The sequence below is a fragment of the Rhodamnia argentea genome, chromosome 4 (genome assembly GCF_020921035.1).
Source record: "Rhodamnia argentea isolate NSW1041297 chromosome 4, ASM2092103v1, whole genome shotgun sequence".
NCBI lineage: Eukaryota > Viridiplantae > Streptophyta > Magnoliopsida > Myrtales > Myrtaceae > Rhodamnia > Rhodamnia argentea.
The window spans coordinates 11,140,184-11,167,485 of record NC_063153.1 but is presented as its reverse complement, the minus strand read 5'-3'; the positions used below and the strand labels follow the sequence as shown (position 1 = coordinate 11,167,485).

Here is a 27,302-nt window from a genome sequence, read left to right as displayed (position 1 = left end):
CACGACCTCTAGCTAGCATCATGGGAAGGCAATTTTGGAATTCTTAAAATTTAGTGAAGGCAGAATTAGAAAAAATGTATTGCCATTTTCGAAATGCTAAAATCCAAAACTCCTGCCAGCTTGCTTTGGGCTAAAGGACTTTGTAAATGCATTTCCCTAAAGCCTTCAAAAAAAGTGTCAAACGCCATACCATGTGGCCAAGGGTCTTTGGAGGCCCAAAAGGCTTGGCAAAGTGATTGCTAAACGAAAGCTAAGGGTGTGTTTTCCAGGAATTGGTTTTCCAGGCTTTTGCTCATTAATTTGCCAAAAATGAAGAGTCAACGGAAAATACTTAAAAATGAATTCCTCAATTTGAAGAGACGAAAACACTTTTCGAAATTCTCCTCTTGACTTTTTTTTTAGTTTTAATTTTTTATATTATATTTTTTATTTTAATATTTAATATTTAATAATTTATGTTTACTTTTACTTTTTTCCTTTTCTCTTGGCTGCTCGCCGGCCATCGAGGATGGTCTCAACTAGCCATTAGCGCAGCTCGACGATTCTAGACGTCATTGGACCTGACCTTGAGCATTGGCCTCTGGCGAGCCTCGAGCTCCTTTAGCCTCTTGCAAGCATTGAGCTCTACAACATCGATGCTCGTCGTGGCGCAGGCCAACAAGCTTCAAGCTCGCTGGATCTGGCCTCAAGCTTAAGGCTCATCGAGATCCGGTGAGCCTAGAGGTCACCTAGAGCTTGCGAGCCTCGAGCTTGCCGGCCGCGTCTATGGTTGGTCGCCAGCCGTATTTGGCCCAAAGATCGCCTAAGGAAGAAGGGAAAAAAGAAAGAAAAGAAAAGAAAAAAAGAAAGAAAAGATTCACTTAGGTTCAAAAATTAAAAAATAATTTTAAAGTATGATTATTTTGCCCTAGATAAAGTCGTCATCTTCCAAATGAGATCCAAACACCAAAAAAATATTTTGGGCCACATTTCACCAAACAAAGGAAAACTAACTATTTTCTTGAAAGGTAATTTTCAGAAAAAGTTTTTCTTTATCACAAAGGCTTTTTCGAAACGAACGCACCCTAAGTTACTGTTACAAAAATAGTTCCCTTATATTGTAAAATTTAATGTATACTGATATTTTCGGAACATGCTCATTAACAGCATATTGCTTCCAAATCTCATTGGCATGGCTAAGTTAATTAAAGGCGTGGACTAGACTAGCAGGTTGAAAGGAGGTGGTGCTGTACAGGATAAAGCTCGCCATGGAGACCGCCATCTTTGACTCCAACATGAGAGCTATCACACGATCCTCAACTTGGCCTTAGTGTTTTGGCCGGTGGAGTCCGGAGCTCTAGCATGTTCATCGGCTGCGATGGGTGCTTACTGTTAATAACAATGTCGAGAATAGTAATCTCAAGTTCGTACATGTCAGATTGGATTAGACTTTATTATGCGATTATTTCGTGGGTGATGATATAACATTTATCCTTTCATGGATCGATTTTTCATTTTAGAAGCTGCGAGGATGCTAGAATGCATTTAAATTAATCGAGAAGGGTCTTAGATCCTGAGGATTATTTGGAAAAAGAAAATGCTTTCTCAATTTCAGAAGTCGGGTACATATAAGAGATTTTATTGGTCACCTTAGATAGCCGACATGTGGAAGAATCCAATTACTTAGCCACCAACCAATCCTAAGTACACATGTCACTAATCTAGTAGTACTTCTATCATTCATTGTACACCATTACTCGCGTTGATGGAATCTTATTCATAATATCTGTTAGTAAAATTAACATTATGTACACAACTTCTTTCATTGACTCTATTTCCTTTACTTCAGATTTTTTTTGGTATAAGCCAAAAAAAAAACATAGATCTTAGAATCATGATTGTATTGAAACTTTAACCTAATTTTGAATTACCACATTGCCAGTCCGATATTGTACCATTGAAATATATGAGTTCTTCATGGAATTATTTACTTTAAATTGAAATATCGTTTGATTACTCGTCGTTACACGGAGATAATAATATTCATAAAATCACTGTGTAAGTTCCATAATCGTGGATACTCATTTGTGCTTTCATGGATGGACATATTATAACATTTTTAGATCGCATGAACCTCTCGGCTACGAGAACCTTTAACATTTTTCTAAATTGTTCCAAGATTGACTGTTCTTGTTAATGTTGTTGTTATTATCTTAAACTTAATTCCCTTTGTCTTTTTTTATTAATTGTGTTTGTCTAGTCTTAAGTGGCTCTTTTATGATTGTCAAAATTAGCATATGGCATTTAAATAGCTTGCCAATTTTTGGATAGTGCCAAATACTAAGACTTTCAAATTGCCATTCTCCTAGCTTCTTAACCAATGATGAGCACATGTTTATCAATTTAAAAATTTTATATAAAAAATGCCTTAGATTTGTATTACATGCAGGACGATATTATTACAAATAGTTTTTGCTAAATAAAAAAAAAAGACAATACAATTAGGGATTCATTGAAATTCTCAAATTTGGATTATTAAAAAGTGACCGAAACAATTTACTTCTTTTATGTATCTCAATCTTTTGATTGCATGCTTATGCATTTTGATTTTCTTCAAGAAAGTAAATTATCATGCTTTGAAATTTGATAGTATCGGGATAACTTCAACGTAGGAAAAATTACCTAAAAAGTCCTAAAACTATTGCAATTGTGCGGATTCGGTCCAAAATATTTTTTTTTCAATCGAGTCCTAAAATTTTTGCATTTACGCCGATTCAGTCCATTTGATGGACTGATGCTTATGTGGACAATTTTTAATAGTAATTTAATATTCTTTTCTTTTCTTTTTCCTTTTTTCTCTTTTTTTTTCTTCCTATTGTGGCTGGCAAGGGCTTCACGGCCCTCGCCTAGGGCAGCCTCGCCCGCGGCGCGTCTCCCGACCTCGATGGTTCGACTCTTTTTTTTATGCTAAATATAAGAGCAAGATGAATAGATGTAATCAATTTCTTCGATTAATATGATAAAGGCGGCAGGATAAAATTATATTCGCCGCGCGACATGTTAACTTAATCACAAAACTTATACTGACCACGAAACTTCACCTCCATGTCTATACATTAGATACTAGACTAGAGTTCAACGTCGAAGATAAACTAAATTTCCAAGTGCATGAAACATTTTGAAAAAGAACACGGATAAAGCATAAAGGTGCATGGGTTTCCATCATCAGAAAAAATCGCAAAGCGTACCGACCAAGGGCTGGATCGTACTATTGTTAGAACAGACCCACGAGCGACGATAGCTTTTCATTATGACCCCTCTCTAAATAATAGTAGTAACAATTATTATTTATTTATATATCCTTACAGAGAGAGAGACAATTTCTGACAAAATTCCAACCGCCCCACTTCAATTTCGACCGACTTCTACAAGCAGCCTCAGAGACCCACGTGCACACCCAATTTTTTTTTTTAAAAAGTTAATTTTTGGGCTTGTATCTCTTTAAAGAATGCCAACAACCTAATAAAAAGTTAATTAGATGTCCGATGCAAATACACATTAGATCGAAATAATTACTCTTCGGAAAAAAGAAGAAGAAGAAGAAGATACTATTTTAACATTAAAGTCAATAACTCTACTCTCGTAGCCCATTAAGAATGGATTAGAATATGCTTGCGCGATTTAATCTTGGGTAGGATCGGCTTCACTTGCGCGTCTTTCCTTTTCCATATGACCATGACATTTGTCGAAATATTCAAATTCGTTATTTCGTGACTCGTGCATTTAATTGGATAACACGTATTGTAGCAGCCTATGCTACTTCACAAAGCTGGAAAAAAACAAAATTCTAAGACAAAGAAACTTTAAATGAGCAAATTATGGCCATTCTTGTGTTTTTCAATTGAAAGGTGGGAGATGTGGATGAAAAACATGAAAAGAAAGCGACAGTGAAAAAGGATAATCTTATGATTGATTTATAATCTCTCGAATTTCGAATTATTTATTAAAACAGAAGTCATGAAAAGTTCACAAATTGTGAGAAAAATTACCAAAAAAGTCTTAAACTCCTAAATTGTTTGTTTGTCAATTTATTCATAAACCTTTTACATTTGTGTAAATTCAATCTTTTCTGATCAATTTTGGCCGAAAATCGATGATGTGGCATAACTAGCGCCGACGTTTATTTTTTTAAAATAATATTTTCATAATTTTTTGATCATTTTATTTTTCTCTCTCTCTCTCTCTCTCTTTTTCCTTTGCATTCCTTAAATCGATTAGTAATATTAAAAATTATCTAAGTCAATGCTAGACGAGCCACATCGGTAATTTCCAATCAGATTGAATCAACACAATTACAATAGGTGTAAGATTTTTTTTAATTAATTCTTCCCAAGTACCCACCCAACTAGTTTTCCAAAAACCTAAGAATAATTACATTTCGCAAGAAGAAAACTATATAATTAAAATACTTCAAAGTGCGTTTTTGAATGAAACGTGCCCTTAAATCACGTAAAGAAGAGGGCATACAAGAGCTGGGAAATCCCATCCTACGAGCATATCCACTTTATCCAGGGATAGAGATCTAGATTTGACTATTTGACCATTGACTTGCTGAGTGATGGCCTGGATTTCAGTGCCTTGATTTTGTCGCAAGGCCAATCGTTTTCCGGCCAATTAAATAAATCAAACATTAAAAATTGATCCGCCAGCCATTTCCAACTTGAGTGACAAATTGTTCAGACCTCCTCTGGCCCCGCAGAAATGCCAGAGGAAGTTCATCCATACGATGTAGTATAAATAGAAGACAAAAATTGCTAGAAAAACTTTGAAAATTTCCAAAGAAATTGCAAAGATTGTTTATGTCAAGCACTGACCGTATCACATAGGACCGATCAAATATTTTTCCAAACAAAATTGATCAAAATGAGTACATTGACAAATCATCAAGAGAGTTAGAACTAAATTGTCTAAATTAAAAAAGCTTACGACGGAATTAGCATCCGCACAATATGCCGAGAGCAACAATCGACCTAATTGCTCCTCCATGAAGGTACCGAGATCTCGCATCGGGAAAGAATATTTGGTTTGAGCCATAAATACTCAAGACTTCTAGTAATTCTACCAATGTGCTGGCAATCAGAGAGCCTTATCACATAAAGTTGTCAATGCCCAGGACACAAGCTAGCCGGAGATTTACATGTGATCTCGCGAAAGCCGGTATGGCGACTTTACCACCGGGCAACCATGCTCAGTCTTATGATCAATTTGTACTAAAGGAAAATGGTTAAAATTAGAAAGCAAAAAAAAAAAAAAAAAACCAACCAACCAGAACGAGACATCTAAAAAGGCCAAGAAGAGCCAAATTTGTTGAGCCTCCACCAAGAACAAGATGGCGCAAGGGGCTATGAGCTCCTTATTATAGTGCAAGAACAGCTCATTCGATGAGGATAACCACTCACATGTACCCGAATGGAGTTGAAAGAAAGAAAAAAACATCATCAGCATAGACAAAACCCTAGCAAATACCATGTACAATAACTACTACTAGGCAGTAGCCACTACAAATGAGCACTTTCTTTTTCTTTTTTTCTATAGCCAAAAAGTGAAAACTTAAAATATCATTGTTCTCGTTCCCGCTATTATTACTAATAACAATAATAATAGCATTCTTTCATAATTGTTTCGAGAAAAACTTCATGATTATAACAACCGACGATAATTGCTGAAGTGTTAGCAAATCATTGGAAGCCCATGATGTCCCATTTGATCTCACATCGAGTCGCGACTACGGCACAACAACGGGCGACATGTTCGTCGATACAAGCGGTTGTTTTTTTTTTTTTTGGGCCCCTTTTTTTCTGTAGGTCAAAGGGTTAAAACAACGGCTACTAAAGCAATTTCCATCCATAAAGCAAAGACACAATATGACCCCCTTTCACACGGTACTTGCAAGAAAACTATACTCACTTGCACCGACATAATTGATAATAAAATTCTTTCTTTTCTCACATGGACTAATATAAACTCTTTCTTTTCTCGATCCGCTGATAATGCTCAGTAATTCTTGAAAAAAATTTACTGAAAACAACAAAAGGAAAAAGAGTAAAAATTTTGGATTCCGGAGATCAGAAAGTGAACCTCCAGATCTTGATCAGGACATCCACCTTGCACTTGGAGTCAGCCACATTAGCGACGGCCGTCGCGTTCTTGTCCCCCGGCGGCGCCACTCCCTTGACCCCGTCGCAAACGACTCTGATCCCGACCTTCTTGCTCTTCCGCCCATCCGCCATCACCCTCACCTTCGTCTCCACCCGGATTTTCAGAGCCAACCCGCCCTTCCTCCTCAGATCCGACCTCAGGGAAGCGACCGACCCGGCGTCAACGTCGTCCCAGCTCCCCGACACGACCGTCCTCAGGGTCGTCTGGTTCTTCGGGTAGCTCGCGAGCGGAGGGAGCGAGCCGTTGGCCAAGGGGACGGAGCCCGGGGACGAGGAGAGGGAGACGGTGAATGGGTCGTAGAAGAAGGTGAAGGTGTGGGCGTTGGGGTTCTTGGAGATGAGGGTGAGGTTGAAGAGGGTGGTGAGGCGGGAGGCGGAGCCGTCGGGGGCGGTGGTGAGGTTGAGGGCGCTGGTGCGGAGGGAGGATAGGGAGAAGGCGGGGCGGTGGGGGTGGTAGAGGACGTAGAGGGCGGCGCCGGCTATGGCGGCGAGGAGGGCGACGAAGAGGAGGACCAGGATCGTCCAGAAGCAGCAGCAGCAGAGGCTGCAACGGCGGCGGCGGCGGCGCTTGGGGGGCTGCGGGCGATACGGGCGGTAGAGCTGGGGCTTGGTGGTGGCGGGGCCGGCGGTTGTGGGAGTACCGTTGGCGGCGGCGGTGGCAGCGGCGCCGTTGGTGGTGGCGGCTGCGGCGGGGGGTTTGGCTGTTGGGTAGACTCTGTCCGTCATTTTGGGCGGTGGATTACGGAGAGGAGGAGGAGGAGGAGGAGGAGGAGGAGGAGAGTGAGAAGTGAGAAAGAAAGGAAGAGATGCTTCTTAGGCCATGGCAAGTGTGGAATCTCTCTTCATTTTCATCTCTTCTTAAATCTTTCTTCTAGCAAGAACAATATGCCTTGCTTTTTTGAAAATGATTAACAAAAATGTTTTAATCCTAGGGCCATATCTTTTGGATAGTGCCGGCAGCTCGTAGTTGCGTGTAATATTTATCACAATTATTCGTGTTATTTAGTATTCGCCAGCGTAATTATAAAATGTTCCTTTTAAAAAAGTGAGTCGGATTTAGGTTTCTTGATAAATTTATGTTGGATTTTGAGTCATGTTCATATGTCCTGTTGAGAATTACAACGTTTGCTTTTTGGACATGAGAAATACGTCTTTGAAAGTCAAATTTGATGAGAGTAACTTATGCATGTACATTATACTTTCCTGAAATTCTCTAAGCACTTTTCATATGTTTGACCGAGCCGTTTTCACTACACGATATAATTTCTTTGGGGATATTGTAAACTAGAAAGATGGTCTATCCTCTCTACCGAAAGAAATTAAAAGAAGGTAAATCTTTTTTTCCCTTTATTTCTTTCTATCAAATTTTGTCACTAGAGGACAAGATTAGTTGACAAGAAGTCAAACCCGGGACTAGCTAAATGCCCAAACGGTTCTTAGGGTAAATAAAACCTGGTAAAAAGGCATCCTCTCTCAACAAGAAACTTTATGCGCGTAATCCCGACAGCTGCACGTAAAGGCAAAGGAACCACCCCACCGACAGTCGCCTGGGTTTCTGCCACGTGGCACTCAAGTGGGATTAACCATGATTAGAAAAACTAATCTCCAGTCATTTGTTTGCATTAACTTCACACCAAAGTCAATGATCAATCCACTTGAGTAAAGTTGCTTTGGAGGGTGGGGAAGCATCTCATTAAATATTGTTCTTAATCAGTGTCCTTTGAAGAATACAATAATCATAACTGCTGTAATTACGATAATGATAACACTAATCTTTGTTGGAGTTGGCGAATACTTCGGGGACCCTTGTTTCTCACACCGGGCACCCTCACATGAGCTTAGGAAAACTGAAATATGATCCGACAATATGTGACCTCTGCGCATGGGATGCGGGGGTTCGAGGACGGCGCCCTCAACACGGTTGTCCCGCCGCTCGGTTAGTGGGCGGGGGTTCCTCTCACCGGTGAGTGGACGGTTGCCCCGCTCGCCGGTGAGCGGGCGGGTGTTCGGGCGCAGCGTCCCCGAAACCTCAACGAGTTTGGGCTTTTGTCTAAGTTAGCCCATTTGTTGAGGGATTAAAGGGGTTTCAGATAGATTAGGTTTTGAGCCCGTTTAGGGCATGTATATATTTGCTCGTTTTTTGCTAATCATTGAAACGAGTTGTGCGGCTGTAAACCTAAAATTATAGTGAAATCTCTTTGCGGAACGTAACCCTATTATGGGGTGAACCTGGATAAACCGTGCGTCGTCTATTTTTCTTCTATTATCCGTACGATTATTCCGAATCGGTTTGCGATACATCCCTTCAATCTTATGAGATTGCTTGATATGAAAAATAAAGAGTGGTTTCCTAAAAATTTGCCACATAGATGTGAGCCCTCTCAAGGAAGATTTCCCCACGAAGATCAAGCTCGCAATGTTTACATATGAAAAACAAATTAGGATTTTCAGAATTGAATTTGAATTAATGGTGGTTTATTTCGTGAAAAATCTAGGCTTTGAAAAACATTTCTTAAAAATCATTGCTTTTATAACTCACAAAAATATCTTCATTGTTCACGAAAATATTTAAATGTTATTTATTGTTGATAATAAAAATATTTTTTGTTAGCTGATTATCTCAAATGATATAACTAATTATTCTTAAAAAGATATTTTTCAAATTATTTATTTTCCATACGGGTAACTTTGAGTTAAAATCGAAAGCACAAGTTTAAAACAAGCTCGCGAGAGCGGAAGTCTGGCAAATTAGAGAAAGCGATTGGAAAGACTTGGACAAATTAAGTAAGATCTCACGATTTGGTCGAGTGCGCGCGCATTATTCGAGTCCTGAGCTTGCTTTTGTACTAATTCTTGAGGCTGGGCACCACAGCTAATTGTCCGCAAACTTGCTCCGAAATTCTTGGGATTTTCGTAAAATCCCTCCAATTATTGATTCTCTATCATTAAGGTCTGGCATCTTTTCCTTGCCAATCTCTTATTTTCCATCTGTGGAAGCCAGATTTATTATTATTATTTTTGTCATGCCAATCGTGCCGTGAAAATTACCCGATAAGTCATAGCCGATTTATACGGATGCTAATTCGATTCTAGACTTTTTTTCATTGCCAATTCAGTCCTAAACATTTGCACGAAATTTCAACCTAGTCTTTCTATTCAATTTTCGCTTGAAATCATTGACGTAATGATCCTACGTGGCACATCGCTTTGCCAGGGATTGCCGACATAAATTATCCTGAAAGATTAGATTAGAATTTTAGCCAAAGGTTTAGGACTAAAATGAAAAAAAAAATTGAATTATTTAAGACTGAATTGGCATCCATATAATATGTTTAGGATTGATTGGACAGCATTCCTATGGTGCCAACAAGAGATTTATCTGCAGAAGTAAACACAGGAAATCTACCAGATTGTTTATATCTTTGAGTACAAAAAAGAGATTTAATGCTTGAGTTATCTTTTGGTTTTTTGACTCACGGTTTATCCGATTCTTAAGATCAATTAAGAATTTCGTCGGTCAAGACTTACATACCTATTGTAGGCTTACTCATTCGAAAAACGTAATCGATGATAAGAAAGTCTATACTTTGGATTTTGGAATCCGAATCATTGAAATCAAATAGGAAGGTTTGTAATTCCAATATGCTACATCATTTCATTCTTTAAAGTTATGTAACTAATTATTGTCAAGATAATAAGCATTATAGTAAAATAATTAGTTAATAAAAATCTTATCATTGTCGACGACACTTTATAACTGAAAATTTTTGTAAACGATGAAAATATTTTTCATTCATTCATTTTTATAAGCGAAATATGGAATTATTTTAGAAAAAAATATTTTCGATTGTAATCCTTTTTTGATATATAAATGGAGTCGTAATTAAGACTTAAATTCCAATAATATTAGTCACTTTTTATAAATGCAACGCCGGTAGGTCGATCTCTCTGGGTTGGAATGTGACACTATAATGACATGAACCACTCCTTCGTCGATGTTCGTACTAGGATTGAAGATGGACGCACTGATCTGCAATAAATACAAAGTGGAAAAATGCAAGAGGTGAGTCCTTTTTGGGGCACATGATGTGAACATTTAACTGCTAAAACAATTGAACATCACCCCTGAATTTAAGACAAAACACTAAGGCTGCGTTTGGTCGTTGGGATTTCTGGTCGGGATAGGATTGGATAGGATATGATAAGAAATCTAGGGATTTGGCCATATCCTATCCATCATTTGGTGAACTACGGATTTAAAGTCGGATATTCTCATATCCTATCATATCCTGCATTTGGTAGAAACCGTATATCAATATAAATGACATATATGCCCTATGTGATGCTATGAAATATTTCGATTTTATTACTATAAAAATAATGTTCTCATACACAAAAAAAAAAAAAAAAACTTGAAAATGTACACATTTTATTAGATTTTCAAACCTCTTTGCAAAACAAATAAATAAAATGAAAATAGAAACAAATGAGACAAGAAAGTTAGCTTTTATATGACGGATAAGAGAAATCTTATCCGACCTTATCCTACCCCCTCCCCTAGGATTTTTTTATCCGGGTTATATCCCCACTATATCCGACATTATATTATCCGGGACACCTACCAAACACGGGATAGGATAAAACATATCATATCCCGAGTTTTATACGGACGATCAAACGCAGCCTAATTGTAGAATATGAATGTAGTTGCATTCAAGTCATTCTCACATGGAAAATGTCTACATCGTAAACCTATTGTACAAGTGTCAATTCACTTTTAAAGACATGAAATCTACGAGATCGTTTACGTCTTTGAGTACAAAAATTATACTTAATGCTCGAGTTATCTTTTGGTTCTTTTTACTCATGGTTTATACTACTCTTAAGATCAATTAAGAATTTCATCCGCCAAGACTTACGTACCTATTGTAGGCTTACTCGTTAGAAAAATATAATCAATGATAAGAAAGTTTATACTTTTAATTTTGGAATCCGAATCATTGAAATCAAATAAGAAGGTTTGTAATTCCAATATGTTATATCATTTCTTTCTTTAAAGTTCCGTGGCTAATTATTGTCAAGATAATAAGCATTGTAGTATAATAATTAGCTAATAAAAATCCTATCATTGTCGACAACACTTTAGAACTGAAAATTTTCGTAGACGATGAAAATATTCTTCGCTCAATCATTTTTATAAGCAAAACATGGAATTACTTTCAGGAAAAATGTTTTCGAATTTAATCAGTCTTAATTAAGACATAAATTCCAATAACATTAGTCACTTTTTATAAATGCAATGCTGGTTGGTCGATCTCTCTCGTTTGGAATGTGACACTGTAATGACATGAACCGCTCACACTTCGTACGAGGATTGAAGATGGACGCATTGATTTGTAATAAATACAAAGTGGAAAAATGCAAGAGGTGAGTCCTTTTTGGGGCACATGATGTGAACATTTGACCGCCAAAACAATTGAACATCACCCTGAATTTAAGACAGACACTAATTATAGAATATGAATGTAGCTGCATTCAGGTCATTCTCACATGGAAATTGCCTACATTCTAAACCTATTGTACAAATGTCAATTTACTTTTAAACTTTTCAAAATTTTCCAAATCAGTTATAAAATCTTTTGTGCGAAATTCCAATTACTTCTTTCAACCCTACAATCGCCGATGCGGCAGAGTGCAACGCAAGGCAATAGGTGATCATTGATAGCCACGTCGGCGATTCCCGCAACATTGGCCGAAAAGACTACGTTGGAATTTAGCGCAAAGGTTAATAATTAAATTGGAAAAATTTTAAAAAAATTAGGAGAAATCGACAGCCCTAAACCTTTCATACTTTTACCAATTCAGTCATAAACCCTTTAAATTTACCAATTTAATCCTAAACATTTTCATGTTTTATTAATTCGGTTCTATTGGTCGGAAATTGCCAACGTGGACTCTGACCATTTTACACGGTACTTCTTGCGCCGATGTGGATAATTTTTAAATATTTTTTCTAATTTTTTAATTTTTTCATCTGAACCCAAAAATAGGTGGCCTCGCTAGCCCATGGGTGAGAGTTGGTAGAGGCCAACACCGCTAAACCGTGAGCAAAAATTTGCTGATTCAGTCATAAATCTTTTTATGTTTTGTCAATTCAGTCATATTGATAGAAAATCCCTAACGTGAACGCTCACCGTTTTACATGGCACCCCTGGCGCCGATGTGGACAAATTTTGAATATTTTTTTTTTCTAATCTTTGCAAGCTTTTCCTCCGAAACCAGAAATAGGTAGCCCCTCTAGCCCCTAAGTGAGAGCTGGCGGAGGCCGGCAACCCTTAGCGAACCGCGTGCGACGGGTCGGCGGGGGTCACAACCCTCACCCGCCCTCCATGTGGCCAAATCTGGCCATTGGCTAAAGTCACGATACTCGCCTAGGGTCCGGTGATGGTCACCGGCCCCCGTCAACTCTCGCTCGGGGGCTCCCGATGGGGTTAGCAAGGATGCCATTTTGTGAGTTCAGAATGTCGCGACCTAAAAAATCAGGCTTTCGGGTTAATGGATTACTAAGTTAATTAAAGTAACTAACCTAACTCGAGTCCTCCCAAACTCTACCAATTCACAACTTAAGGTTCAAATAATTAACATGTCAAGATTTTAATTGGAGTCGCTACTAATCATTTAAGGTAGGTTGATTAGGAACTTAAATAAAATAGCAAGAGGACTATTTTATTTACGTGAACCGGAGATTTTGGATACGAGGACTTGATTACACTAGATTACTCTAATGCCCTTTCGGTACCATTTTATTTCATGAAAAAATTTGATCAAGCAGCTTTAATTGATTTTAACCTAAGTCACAAACATTGGTTATCATGCGAGTGCACAATCAATTAAACGAACATTCAGAATTCAAAGTAAGTAGGGAGCATGCGCCAAACAATTTTGTTTACTCTTTTTTATTTTCACTTTTTTTTTAAAATGAAGTCTAACCTATATGCAATGCATGACTTTTAGTCTAATGCAATGGCATGAATGAATGGATATGAAATTAATCTAATCTACATGACTATTCTAAACATGCAATTAAACTAAACTATAGTAAAAATAATATTAAATCTAATTAAATCGACTACGTGGTGCGAATTAATTAAAGACCATACTATGCAACTCTATATGATGAACTAATGACATGGCAAATGACGTGTCAAATGATATGACAAATGCATGATGACATGGCACATATGACATTTTATTATTTTCGGATTTAATTATGACCCTAAAATAAACTATGCCAAATGAATAGTTATCTTGTATATCTTAGAGTTTAAATGAACCTAAACCCTAACCTATCGAAGATAAGCTATTTTAGGCATAATTATCTATCTAGATATGCATAATATAGCCTAGAATGGGGGTCTAATCTAATTTATTCTATGAACCAAATAAACATGCAATCCTATCTATATGATTTTATCCTAGAATGCAATTTCATTTAAACATGGCAATTCTATCTAGAATGATATGTAAATCTAATCTATATCCAGCAATTACCTATATGTAATATTTTTTAGAGATTTTCAACATGCATTCAAATATTGCGAGAAGATAGCAATTCAATTAGTTCAATTCAAATATGGAAGCAAATAAATCATCTTGAATATTTCGCAATTTCTTTCGAATCAAGTTTCGATCTAAAGCCTGATAGATCGACCCTAAAAATTCGAAATACCCGCTATGTCAATGATTCCATCTAAAGCCTTATGGATATAATCAAATCCATATGTGCGGTTGCGAATTAGGAAAGATTTTCCTAATTGATCACCTGCGACTTAAAAAGATTTCGTCGGATCACGAAATAGCTCAAATAGGTAATCAAATATTTCAAATCGTGGCACCAACTTCCAGCATATCTCGAGATTAGAATCATTACCTTATTCCAAAGCTTTAGCAGAAAATCTTGTGCACCAGGCGAATTCTCGAACCAATCAGCTAGGGAGGTTTCGTATACACGATTTGGACTAGTGAGGCAAAATCACAACAGCTATTTCGCACCTCAAATAGCACCTAATCAGTGGAGAGATTGCGCTCAAAAGTGCGGTACTTGATCCTGAACGGCTAGCAAAAATCTGCACTGCAGAGCTAATGAAATCGTCCAAAAAATAGCACTTCTTGGACTAAGAACAGTGACAAAATAAGACTAGAACAGCAGCAAATTCCAGCACTAATCGACAGGGGATTCCAATACCAAATTGCAGCTAGAATAAGGGCCGAACGGATGCAAAACAGCGGTGAAAATCAGCACTGAACATCGGACTAAACAACTTCTAAGATCGGGACTGAAAAGTAGCAAAATTAACACCAAACCGCGCATAAAAATGCAAAAGATTTAGGACTTTTTTTACAATTTTTCCGATTTAGAACTGATTGAGTAATTTTTTCTAGTGTCAAATGTTAAAAAAATTTCTTTTCCCAATAGATTTATGCATGCGATCTGTGAGAAGGGCACAAGATGAGGATGATATAATGTAAGCCCCTTCGATCCGAACGATCGAGAATCACAATAAGAATGGCCACGTTAAAGACTTTCATAAGCACTCCGACCCCCCGGTAGTAACTAGGAGGGTTGGATTTGTTGGACGTTAAATATACTCCGACACCATGTAACAACCTTCAAGTTCAGTTTGGCTGCGAGCTCGAGTAATGTTGTCTAATTAAGCTCCCATTAAGCAGAAGGTTTGTAATTAATTAACTCGAGCTCGACAAGGCCGAACTGGGCCGTGAAGCAGAGCCTGCATGTCCAAGCCCACCTAACTTCTAAGTACGGGCCAGACCATGAGGTCTAGGCTTGACTCTCCTAAATATCCGTGATGCTAAGCTGATGATGAAGGCCAATCCTCCAAAGTGTTCGTGCCAATCATACCCATGTGAGCTAAGAAGTTGGGATTTTGTGGCATCCGGGTGAAGCGCGAGAGATGCAGAAGGGCTCATATAATTGGTTCTTAAGAGTGGCATTGTGGAATTTGTATTAGGAATCCAAGGACGAGATAAATTATCATATCAAGAGATCTCCCTTGCGTAAACCGATCGGGAGTCGATGCCGCTCTCCCGAATGATGACTATGACAGGCCAGCATCAATTATTGCATAGAAGCGATCTGTACGTCTCGCTCGAGGGATTTGATACCCAAGTCCAATTGGGCGCGGGGCAGTCGTAATTGCGATGATGTGAATCGGTCTACCATCCTTTGACACGATCTATCGAGGAAAGGCTGGCTTGATGTTATGGTTAAGTAGGCGCCGCACGGGCTTGTCCACAGCCGAAACCGGTGACATCATTCTGTCACTTTGTTTAACACACAATAGAAAACCCTAAACTTGGAAGGTGGAACAATAAAACAGCAGTTGAGATAAGAACAATAACAATTCTTATAGAAATATTTGTTCGGGCACTTAGGATTTAATACTGCTTTGCAAATCTGGCTATGTGCGCAAGCTATAAAGATAATGGTAGGCTGTTGAGTAGGAGCTTAGGTTACGTTGGCCCAATGAAGCACATAAAAATAGTTCACGACAAGCTCAGCCACATGCTGACATATGGTCTTTAGAGTAGATGGATTAATCCCATCTCCACTGGATAAATATTAAATCTTTCTGAACGAAATTGCCCGGAAATTTGTCCTTATGCGTACTTTTGCAAATGAATTTATTCAATTTATGTAGCGGAGAGGAGAGAGAGATGAACCTGAATTTTGCCCATTTAATTACTAACCAAGGACTATATCCCATCTAACCTATAAAGGAAAAAAAAATTATAAGTTTATTGTAATTGTACCTATTCAATTCTAAATCTTTTTTTTTTCTAATTAAGTTCTAAACATTTTCGTATTTGTGTCAATTCATTCCATCTAGCCACCTTTGGCCGAAAACGTCTACCGGTGGTGACGTGGACTATTTTTAATAGTATCTTAATTTTTTATCTAATTTTTTATTACTTTTTTACCTTTTTTTTTCTTTCTCTTTTCTTTCTTTCCTTGTTTTCTTCCTCTAGCCGGTCCCTAGACCTCGGTGACGAGCCAAAGGCGAGGGCCGGCGAGATCAACCTTGTCGGCTATTGATGCGGCTTGGCCTCGTCCGGCCTTGCCCGGGCAGACTAGGGTTGGACAAGGCTCGACCTCACCCGTTAGGCTAAGCCTCATCAATGGCCGACAAGGTCCGGCGACCGGCTGAAGGAAGAAGGCACATAAAGAAAAAAAGGGATAACTAAATAAATAAATAAATAAAACCTTATGATATTATTAAAAATTATCAACATCAACGCCGATGAATGGCCAATGTTTACGTTTGCAATTTCTGGTTAAAGTTGATCGGATGGACTAAATTGTCATAAATGCAAAAAGTTTAGGACTGAATTGACATAAATGCAAAATGTTTAGGACTAAATTGGTAAAAAAAAAAGGTTTATGGTCAAATTAGCACAACTATAATAGGTTTAAGACTTTTTTAGTAATTTTCCCAACCTAAAAGTATAGAAATAGCACTCTCATTTTCGGACCAATTCACTAAAAAAACACCAACTTTAGGTCGGTCTCAACTTTGGCACAAACTTTTTTATTCTTTTCGCCTTTACCTTAAAAAACCATCGGCTTTCACTTTATACCCAAATCTAACCCGTTAAATAATTCCATCCAGTGTTGCTGTTAGAGGTTTGATGTGGCAATTCTACATTTGCATTACCTCCAAGACGCTTGTTGACACGGATTGAAGGCATTTCCCCCATTAACTTTGTAATATTGCAGTTGAAATTCTCTTGATCCTGCTGACGTCGATCTGAATCGGATGAAAGGCAATAGCCACTCGATCCACCGTGTACTGCATCTAACTTAAAAGCTGTAAATGCCATAAAACAACATTTGGTTAGGTCCGGTACGAAATCAACGATCTAATAATGGCAGATTTGACGAGTGCTTACGCAATCAAATTGCATCAAGACTTAGGGTACATGTTTTGCAAAAAAAGCAAAAATTACCAAAAAAAATCTTAAATCTATTGCAATTGTGTCAATTCAATCTTAAACCTTTTTTTCTTGCCAATTTAGTCCTAAGCCTTTTTTATTTGTATCAATTCAGTCCATTCAGCCAACTTTGACAAGCCGATGCTAACCTAAACAACTTATATATATATATATATATATATATATATATATATATATTTGCTTTTTCTTTCCTTAGACTTTAGGACCGAAGAGGGGCCGTGTGCCCTTGCCCTCGCCTGTGGCCAACGACCCTCACCAGCCCTAAAGTCTTAGGAACAAAACGTAATAGAATAAATAAAAAAAAGCATTATTAAAGATTGTTCACGTTAACACTAGCATCAATATCAATGCCGGCCGACCAAAGTTGGCGGGATGAACTGAGTTGGCACAAATGCAAAAAAAATTAGGATTTAGTTGAAACAATTACAATAGGTTTAACACTTTTTTTTTTTATGATTCTCCCACTGTGTTGCATTAGTAGGATCTTATCCTTGTTTTATATAATATAGCTTTATTAGAGGGCTCAACTTGCTTGCTTGATAGAAAGACAAATCAAAGCCAAATTTGATGGACGTAGAAATTAAGCACAAATAATTTTAAAAAATTTATAGGAACGAAGAGTTATATACATAGGCTTTGTTTATTTCGCGAAAAAAGTTTTTCTGAAAAATTTTCTCCAATTTCCGATGCTTGAATTTGGGGCCGGGGGGGGTGGGAGGGGGGAGGAGGAGGAGACTAAGTGGTCAAGGAAAATGATTTCCGATCAATAAAAAATATCATTCTAAAATTGGGAAAAGTGATTTCCTTCCGTAAAAGCAAGGAAATCATTTTCCAGACTTTCGGTTCACTTCCTTCGCCCTCTCGCCCTACCCTCGTCCATCCATAAAAGCAATTTTGCAATTTTTTTTACAAATTATATGAAATTTTTACTGTTATATACTTAAGGAACCATCTATCTTCTCCTAATTGTGGTACCAAAACACAAGATTATTATAGCCAATCAAAATTTTTTTTTTAAATATAGTCAACGCCTGTAACCAACCTATAGATGTTCCCATTATTCATGATGGGGAGTTTTGCAATCCAAGAATCATCTAACATGTTAAGCAATGATTAGGGTTTTTCTCTGCAAATAATTAGGGCTCCTGCAAATAATCTTTCTCCTGCTTTTCTTTCTTGATCCAACTCTGTACATCACACGATACAATGCAACACCATCTCCAGAAGACCACTGGTTAAAAAGGAACATACTTGGAAGGAGCTCAAAAGGAGGTAGAAAAAGATGGACATCTTCAACATTTCTAATACACACCACACTGATCAAACTCGGAGTGATTCCTAGTTATCTGCTAATTGCGACCTCCTCTGTTTTGCCCAGTGATGGAGTCAATCCTCTGCAGCTTCAGTTGATGCTTGAACCTGTTGATGAAGTCATCGGCCCTGGCGTCGACCTCCTCATCCCCATGACCGCTGGTTTTACCCTTCCCTTCTCTCGCGCTCGCCGGCCGGCGCCTCTCGAGGAAACCTCCGTCTTCTTCTTCGTCGTCTTCCTCGTCGATATGCACAGTCGGGTACTTTGCGCTTGCGGATCTCCTCATGGTTCTGGGCAACCCATTTATCGCCACTCCACTCTCGGCTTCGTCAGCACCACCACCGTCTTCTTCTTCTTCTTCTTCTTCTTCCTGCTGTTCTTGTGCCTCTGCTTGCTCTTGCCGAGAGCTGTAGTGAGCGACTGGCTCTAGATTTGGGTAATTAACATTGCCGGTCGGGGTAGGAGCGGGTGTCGCAGTCGGCTCTATCACTATGTGGCTGTAGAGGCCGGAGGGCCTGGGCTTCTGGGGCATGGAAGGAGATCTAGCAGAGCGAGATGGAATCTCTTGCTCCTGTTCTGGTCCTTTTTCTTGTCTCTGTTCATGTTCTGGTTCTTGAAATGGGAGGTGGATCTCCATTTCAGGGGCTTTCACAGGAGTGGGCCACCAAGTGGGTTGTTCTTGGGGTCTGTTCCAGAAGAAGATGATGGACATGAGCCTCTGGAAGATGGAGGGAGGTCCAGGAAAAGGTGGGGCTGGTGGGTGTTTTTGGGTCTCGTGCTCTTGCTGGTCTTGTCGTTGATCATCGTTGGTGCTCCCGGGAGAAGAACCGAGCTGTGAAGTGATGGCGATGGTGCCAATCATGAGGTTTAGCAGCAGGAAGAGCACAGGAGGGGTGAACCAGCTGTTCATGGTGGACCAGAGGGAAGGAGTTGGTGGTGTTGCAGATGCCTCATCAGACATGGCTTCTGCTACAACAGAGAAGGTCGATCGAGAGAGAGAGAGAGATGGCGTTAGGCGTGAGTGAAAGGTTGGTGTCAATATAAAAGAGGAAGGCTTTTGGTTTTGGTGGATACTCTTTTATGCTGGCAATTCCTGTTGTTTATGTTTGGCTTTGTTGAATATGGACAGATCATTGGTTGTTGCGAAGAAGAGTCTTTTCTGCTTTCTTATGGGGACTGGGGGGCAAAAGAAAAGGGCCAAGCGAGAGTGGTGGGCAGTGATGTGGATTGTGCTGAATTTTGATTCAACGTGCAACGTGATTCTTGAACTTTAAATTTTCTCAATATAATTTTTGAACTTTAGTCCAATATACAATATCATCATTGAACTTCTAATTTGTTCAATGTCGTCAAGTTACTTTTGGCAACATGTTCCATAGAGTCCCAAACTTTATGGAATGGTTCAATGTTGTCCATGAATTTGAATTAACGAAAAGGCAATATTGAACGTTTCCATGTAGTTTAAGGACTAAATTAAATGTGTACCAAAAGTGCAAGAACTGCACTGGACAAATTAAAAGTTTAGGAACGATATTGAATTAATTCAAAGTTCGGGGACCATAATATATATTAGGCGAAAGTTCATAAACTATTTATATCATTATTCTACTGCGGATGACACATGTTTGGACTTCCCTGCTTAGAGCACTCTCAAGTCAAGGCATGATTTGATGCTTGCTCCAAGTCGGCTTAGACCGGGTCGTCCACGAATGTTCGACCATAAGACTTTGACTCAACTTGTATCACCAATTACATGAGTCATCAACCAAAGCCCAATGAGCTAGGGCAGCAACTTCCCTCAACTATAGATGAGCCACTTCATTTTGGGCCATAGGAACGAAAGTGGATGTTTCATTTGTTGATATCAAACTACTTCCCCTAAACGTTTTGCATCTCCACAGAAAATAAGTTGGACCTTAGGTGACGTCGTATACACCTTTATCGTGTAGGAACAAGCTCAGTTCCTAGGGCGCGCATGGTAATGCTTCGTTTTTTTAGCAGAAGTTGATTTTTTACTTCTCTCAAAAAGTAATTTTTTTTTTTTACTTTTTCAAATGACTCAACAACTACTTCTTACTCTAGAAGTAGAAAAATAAATTGGAGTAATCAAATGGATTGCTACTCTAGAAGTTACGTTACCAAGCGAATTTCCGCTCCGAAAGTGTTGTCATGCGCGCCCTCACTCTGATCTTTACGCTTCGCCGCATGATAATGCATGCCACAAAGGAGCATCCATGTCGGCAATGGACATTCTCTAATTCTCCCGTCCGACACCATTATAGTTAAAATTCGGGAACAATGTCAAAAAAGTCATAAACCTATTGCATTAGTTCCAATTTAGTCCTAAACCTATTTTTTGTGTCAATTCGGTCCTAAATCTTTTGCATTGATGCCAATTCACTCATAAATCGGTTATATTTATGCCAATTGAGTTAATCAAGCTAATTTTGATTGAAAATCGCTGACGTAAACGTCGATTGTCCTACGTGGCACGGTTAGTATTGACTTGGACATTTTTAAATATTATTTTAATGTTTTTAATAAATTTTTAAAGCATTTTTTGGTTTTTTAAAAAAATATTAAAAAATGTCTACATTAGCGTTGATTGTGCAACATAGGACAATTGACATCCACTTCCAGTGATGTCCGAACAAAATTGGCCAAATTGACTCAATTAGCATGTATACAAAAAATTTAGGACTAAATTGACATTAATACAAAAGGTTTATGATTGAATTGGCACCAGCAAAAGGTTTATAACTGAATTGGCACAAATACAAAAGGTTTAGGACTGAATTAGCACCAAAAATAGGTTTAGGACTAATTGGTACTAATGCGGTAGGTTTATGACTTTTTTGACACTTTTCCCTAGTTAATTCTATCAAACATCCCATTGGTCAAGAAATACATACTGAAATGCTCGTTTGTTCACACTTGTAGGATGACTTTGTAAACATTTTATTAGGCATATGGATACATCAAGTGTCAATATCTGTGTACGACGTTTACTTTGGTGCCAATATTTTATTTTGGATCACTTAAGTGCAAAATCGGATAAAAAACGATCACTTTAATGCCAACGGCGAGAAATTCCAGCGACCTTACCGGAATTGACACTTAAATAATCACTTTTCAAATAAATTAACACTTAAGCGATAAAAAAAATCACTTTAATGCTAAATCGGAGAAAAAAATGATCACTTTAGTGCCAACGACAAGAAATTCCGACAATCTCATCGGAATTGGAACTTAAATAATCATTTTTTATTTTAAAAAAATTGACACTTAAGTGATAAAAAAAAATATTAACACCAAAGTGAGTGCCGTTCATAAATATTAATTCTTAATGTGTCTTTTTATCCATTTTATTAATATGAACTTTTATGGTGGGCTCAAAAAGCATTTGCGCCTTCCGTCTCAAAAAACAAAAGGTCCCAAATTTATCTCTCACCTTCATGAATTCTTCATGACAAATCCAAGAATCTCGTATTTGCATCACCTGATCATAACAAGAAGTAAGGGAAAAAAAAGCGGTTTTGATGATATACCATCAATGTTCTTGATGTTGATGCAATCTTTATGTCCTTCAGAAGCAAGCCATTCACGTCCAGCGCAAGATGGAGATATTCGTAAAAGGATTAATAGAGTGTGTGAATGTGTTTAACTGCAGATTTTTTAAGACAGGGAATCCTTGTCAATCTCAAACTGCACGAGGTCAAGTGTCGACTGCAATGGCTGCGAGAGAGAGAGAGAGAGAAGGAAAGGAGAAGTGTAAGAGGTGGTAGTCCCACATCTCCACGGCAGCTCACTCAGCGACTGAGCAACAACCAGAAGGAATCGAGAAGCACCCTCTGATTCCATCCATCTCTCCAATGATCCAGCTCTAGCACCCGAGCTTCCATCCCCAAATTCACCGGAATGCCACTCGTCTCGCACCACCGAACCTCCCCTTCTCCTCCGCCGTCATCCACCAGCACCCCCATCCCCTCCTACACACCCAAACCCGTCAAGCCCCAAAAGCCCACTCCCACTCCTCCGTACTCCCGCCGGATTCTCCTGCTCATCCTCGCCTTGTCGATCATCTCCCTCGTGATTGGCATCGCCGGAGTCTCCTTCTCTTTCTATGCTCTCCGGCGGCCCAGGCCCCCGCCCGTCTTCCGGTGCGGAAGGACCGTGGACACTTTCCGGGCTTTTTACTTGGCTTCCGGTTTAAGAAAGCCCGGTGATGGGGGCAACGGTGGGTTGGCTACGGCGACGGATCGTCCCAAGCTTTTGGGTCTTGTTGGCATTCAGACTGGGTTTGAATCCTCCGATCGCCGAGCTGCTATTAGGAACACTTGGCTTGCTTCTGACCCTGATGGGCTTTCGAGGTACTTGATCTTGGGTTAATGTAAAGTTTTCATCTTTCGCTGATTGTGCGCTCAGTGCTGATTTCAAGATCAGACTATGGGGATAGCATTGTTGGTTTCTAGTACTATGGCTTTCACCTTGGTTTAGGGGATTTTGGCTGGTGAGTAAGATGGTTGATTCCGTAACAGGTGATCCATTCCAGAGTACTTTCATAGTAATTGAGTGTTCAGAAATACCCTAGACAATGCTAGATCACTTCTAAACAAATAGATTTACGTTTAGAGGGCATCTGTGTCCTCGTTCATCAAGGAAGCAAATGTGCTCATGGTCACATTTTTGCAAGTGCAATTTTTGTGTAGAATTTGATAGTTTCATATGGAATTCTGCAATTGGGGAGGACATGTTGGGGGTTGTAAACTATACTCAGCTACCCCAGTAGCATGGTGCAAACTGCAAATGATATTTGTTCTACTTAGCTTAAGATGGCACTCTGTTCTCTGTTCATCGTTTCCAGAAAGAACTATACAACAGACATTGCTTCTCATTTGGAATTCCTTGCTCCTACCTCTTTCACTCTTTTCATTTTCATGTCCCAATATCAGGGATAAATTCCTTTTTTTGACTTATCCTTAGGTTGGAACAAGCTACTGGTTTATCTTTTAGATTTGTGATTGGGCAATCAAAGGATGCAACGAAGATGGCCAGACTTCAGAAAGAGGTCGATGAGTATAAGGATTTCATGCTCATTGACGTTGAGGAAGAATATTTAAAGCTCCCATACAAGATGTAAGAGCTGCTAATTTTTATGTGCAGCGTGGTTGATGATTATGAATCATGAGAGATTATACAGTGATGGTCTATCTGTCAGGCTCGCATATTTTAAGGCAGCATTTGAACTTTTTGAAGCAGAATATTATGTCAAGGCCGATGACGATATATATCTGCGTCCAGGTATATCTAAGTGCGTGGATCTCTTTGAGTAGTAATCCTTGGCTTCAATACAGTTTAATGATAGATTCCCACGTGTCAGATCGTCTTGCAACTTTATTAGCTAAAGAGCGAAAACAGTCTCTTACTTACATCGGGTGCATGAAGAAAGGGCCAGTCATAACTGACCCGAAACTGAAATGGTGAGTACTTGTCACTATACACAGTTGTGAAAACTAATATTTCTTGCCTGCTTATGGCCCTATATGCATTCTGTCTGTGGAAGTGGTAGCTTCACTTGCTCATAGTGTTCGGGAATGGTGAGTACCCTCAAAGGAGCATAAACTCTAATGCTCATCATGTTTGGGAATGTGTATTTGGGCCTTGTCCTGTCTAGAGAATTTTTAATTTGATAACATGTATCTTTCAGGTATGAAAAATCGGGCCATCTGATTGGAAATGAATATTTCTTGCATGCGTATGGCCCTATATACATTCTGTCTGCTGAAGTGGTAGCTTCACTTGCTACTGCTAGAAATAACAGGTACATCATTTCATCTTAACTTGTGCTGCTTATTGTGTCTTTTAGTATTAATCTGTTGTTTCCTGCCATGTTCTGTTCTAAATTAAAATTGTTCAACTTATTCTTAGATAGGTAGTTGGACACCCTACATTCTTGATTGGCGGACTGGATAGCTTCATGTTTGTGTTATGATCTTCATGTTTCTGTCCCCAATAAACTTCTCTTTCCAAAACAAGCAGAGCAAAGAACTGTCGATAATAGCACATGGAACATCCAATTTCTGTGTGGCTTTGTTGGACTACCATTACTGTTCATCTTGGACATAACAACAAGTGTGTCATCTTGGATGTGCTCGTCAAATTTGTGTATATTCCCTGGATTTATTCTCACACCACCTGTTCATTACATTTTAGATTACGTGGTTTACGTCTCTCTTTTCCATCTAGAGCAGCCTTTTAATTCTCGTCTCTGAGTTTCTTCTACAGCTGAGACAGTTCAATTTTTGACTCTCAGCTTGAGAATGTTCAGCAATGAGGATGTTACTATTGGTTCATGGATGCTCGCTATGAACGTCCATCATGAAGACAACCGAGCAATATGTGATCCTCGATGCACACCTACATCAATCGCGGTGTGGGACATCCCAAAATGTTCAGGTAAAAAGAGTTGCAATTTCATTGCTTGTTTTAGCCTCTCTTTTACCAAGAAAAAAAAAATGACCAAAAGTGGGGAAATCTCCAGGCTTATGCCATCCAGTCACTAGGATAAGAGAGCTTCACAAGATTGATATGTGTTCTAAAAGCCCCACACTGCCTCCAGACGACGACTGAAACGTCTGTTAAGCTTGAACTGACCATTCCTTCAATCCGACTGCTGGAAATCTAGGAGGATTGGCTCACTTAGGGCCTCCATCGATTGGCCTTTCGGTATAGCTGTGACCCGTTTCTCCATTACGCCATTGTTTTGTGGGTTATCCTTGTAGAGATGACCATGCCGAAGCCTTGCCTGCAACTCCATGAAACAGCAAACTCTTGAGTCTGTATTCACACGAAGCTGTCATACCGCCAGATATTACAAACGGACTAAATGTAACTATTGCTCCAAGACCGGGCCCTCGATGGCCCCGTGGGAATGAAATTATACCTTCTGAAAACTTGAGAACAGCTTCGAGAGCACCATTCCTCGGATGTTCGAGTTCTAACATAGCAGTGCTAGTTGCAGCCTACTGTATCCCGTCTGATGGATCTGTACTCTCAATCATGTGTTAGAGAAGCATTTGTTCTATCCACCAGGGATTTGCAACCTTGAATTCACAGGACGCATGTCTGTCTTCCACACTAATCATGGTGTTCCCTTAATCACAATGACAAGTCATGATCAAGATGTCTGTCTTCCACACTAATCATGGTGTTCCCTTAATCACAATGACAAGTCATGATCAAGATGTCAACATTCCAAGAAAGAGGAAGCGGGGAAGGGAAAAAAAAAAACACATGATTATCTCATGAATGACATGAAGTTTAGCCTTCTGTTGATTGAAGATTAGTTGGATTAAGCATCTAGTAGTCCGACATCTATGGATGGTGTGTGAGCTTTTCCCTACGTACGACCTCATGAATTTTGGAAGGTGGGGAAAAAAGTTGCCGGCAGAATCAATGAGGAGCGAAGAGCCATGTCCTGTTTCTTAATGGAAAGGGTGGTGGCAATGAAATTGAATGAAGATTAGGGGGACTTGAAAGCCTGACTTCAAACTTTTTTTTTTCCTTTTTGTCTGAAAAATGTCTTGTTGAGGGGCCAAAAAAGCATCACACTAACATGGCCCTGCATGGAGAGTAAATGATCCTAAGTGAAACCAATTATTTAGGGTGGGTATAAGTTGAACATCAATAAATCAAACCCTATCTCTTGGTTTATTTACAATTTTTTCCTAGGACTACGATAATAGGCTTCTATCTTTTTTTCATTAGTATAAGTGTATTGAAAGTCTTAAAACTTATCGCGAAAAAGCAATTAAGTCGTAAAACATTTTAAAAATGGCAATTAAGTCCTAAAACTTTTAAAAAGTGCAATTAAATCTTAAAACTTGATGATTTGATATAATCAAGTCATTCCGTTAACTTTGTCAAGTTTGGGTGAACGGAAAATGCATACTTGATTTTTTGTTATTATTTTTTCTATCGTACATGGCGTTGTCCACGACGTTTTTTTTTAGTCCAAATGTGATTTCTTTTCTTTTGTGTTTTTAAGTTTTCTTATTTTAAAAGTATAATTCCAAAACAATTTGTATTAATACAGTAGATTTGGACCAAAATAATGTCATTTTAGCCTTATGTTTCATGTTTTAGTCATGTCATCGACATGTATGAGAGAAAAATAATAATATAAAGCCACGTCAGCATTTTTCGTTAGCTAATTTGGATGGAGTTAACGGAAGGACTTGATTGCATCAATTTGATAAGTTTTAGGACTTAATTGCATTTTTGTGATAAGTTTTAGAATTTTCAGTACACTTATTCATTTGATTGGATCCTATGCATTAGTGCTGTTACTTTGGTACACTTTTTTCCATTTCAAGACCAGTTATGGAGTAAATACCGCAAACATTGAGGGCTTGTTTTATGTCTAGCCGAAGTTACATGGACTAGGAACCCACTCGGTAACTTGTACAGGGTATACACCTATGGGTTTCATTCATTAAGTTATGTACATCTTTCCATCAAATTGAAACATGATTAGTCATGCAGCATCCAACAAAACATAATTGGGAGTACAATAAAATTTTCAGCTTTTGTTGCTAGTTCTTCTCACCAGAGCAATCATAAACTTGACTCAAAGACTCAAATTTAAGAGTGATCGATTTCAGGATAGGTCAGTTCCACCTTGGAAATTGGAATTGGATCGAAAGGGTCAGTTTTCAGTTTGTGGTACCATGAATTAGACCAAACTCGACTGGGTCCAGAAA

General features: G+C 38.7%; 3 protein-coding genes across 3 annotated transcripts; 1 reads left to right on the top strand and 2 right to left on the bottom strand.

Moving 5' to 3' along the window:
* Positions 1-6,094: 6,094 nt before the first annotated feature.
* LOC115756786 (NDR1/HIN1-like protein 6) lies at positions 6,095-7,108 on the bottom strand. The gene has a single exon (XM_030696700.2). It carries the CDS (start codon positions 6,921-6,923, stop codon positions 6,105-6,107), a length of 819 nt encoding a protein of 272 aa, XP_030552560.2. The 5' UTR covers positions 6,924-7,108; the 3' UTR covers positions 6,095-6,104.
* An 11,292-nt stretch (positions 7,109-18,400) lies between these two features.
* On the bottom strand, positions 18,401-19,730 carry LOC115756783 (pathogen-associated molecular patterns-induced protein A70-like). The gene has a single exon (XM_030696696.2). The coding sequence runs from the start codon at positions 19,499-19,501 to the stop codon at positions 18,578-18,580; it is 924 nt and encodes a 307-aa protein (XP_030552556.1). The 5' UTR covers positions 19,502-19,730; the 3' UTR covers positions 18,401-18,577.
* A 2,334-nt stretch (positions 19,731-22,064) lies between these two features.
* LOC115756781 (probable beta-1,3-galactosyltransferase 12) lies at positions 22,065-25,565 on the top strand. The gene is made up of 7 exons (XM_030696695.2): positions 22,065-22,910; positions 23,524-23,676; positions 23,759-23,841; positions 23,921-24,020; positions 24,248-24,361; positions 24,854-24,996; positions 25,082-25,565. The coding sequence occupies exons 1-7, from the start codon at positions 22,459-22,461 to the stop codon at positions 25,168-25,170; spliced, it is 1,134 nt and encodes a 377-aa protein (XP_030552555.1). The 5' UTR covers positions 22,065-22,458; the 3' UTR covers positions 25,171-25,565.
* Positions 25,566-27,302: the final 1,737 nt, after the last annotated feature.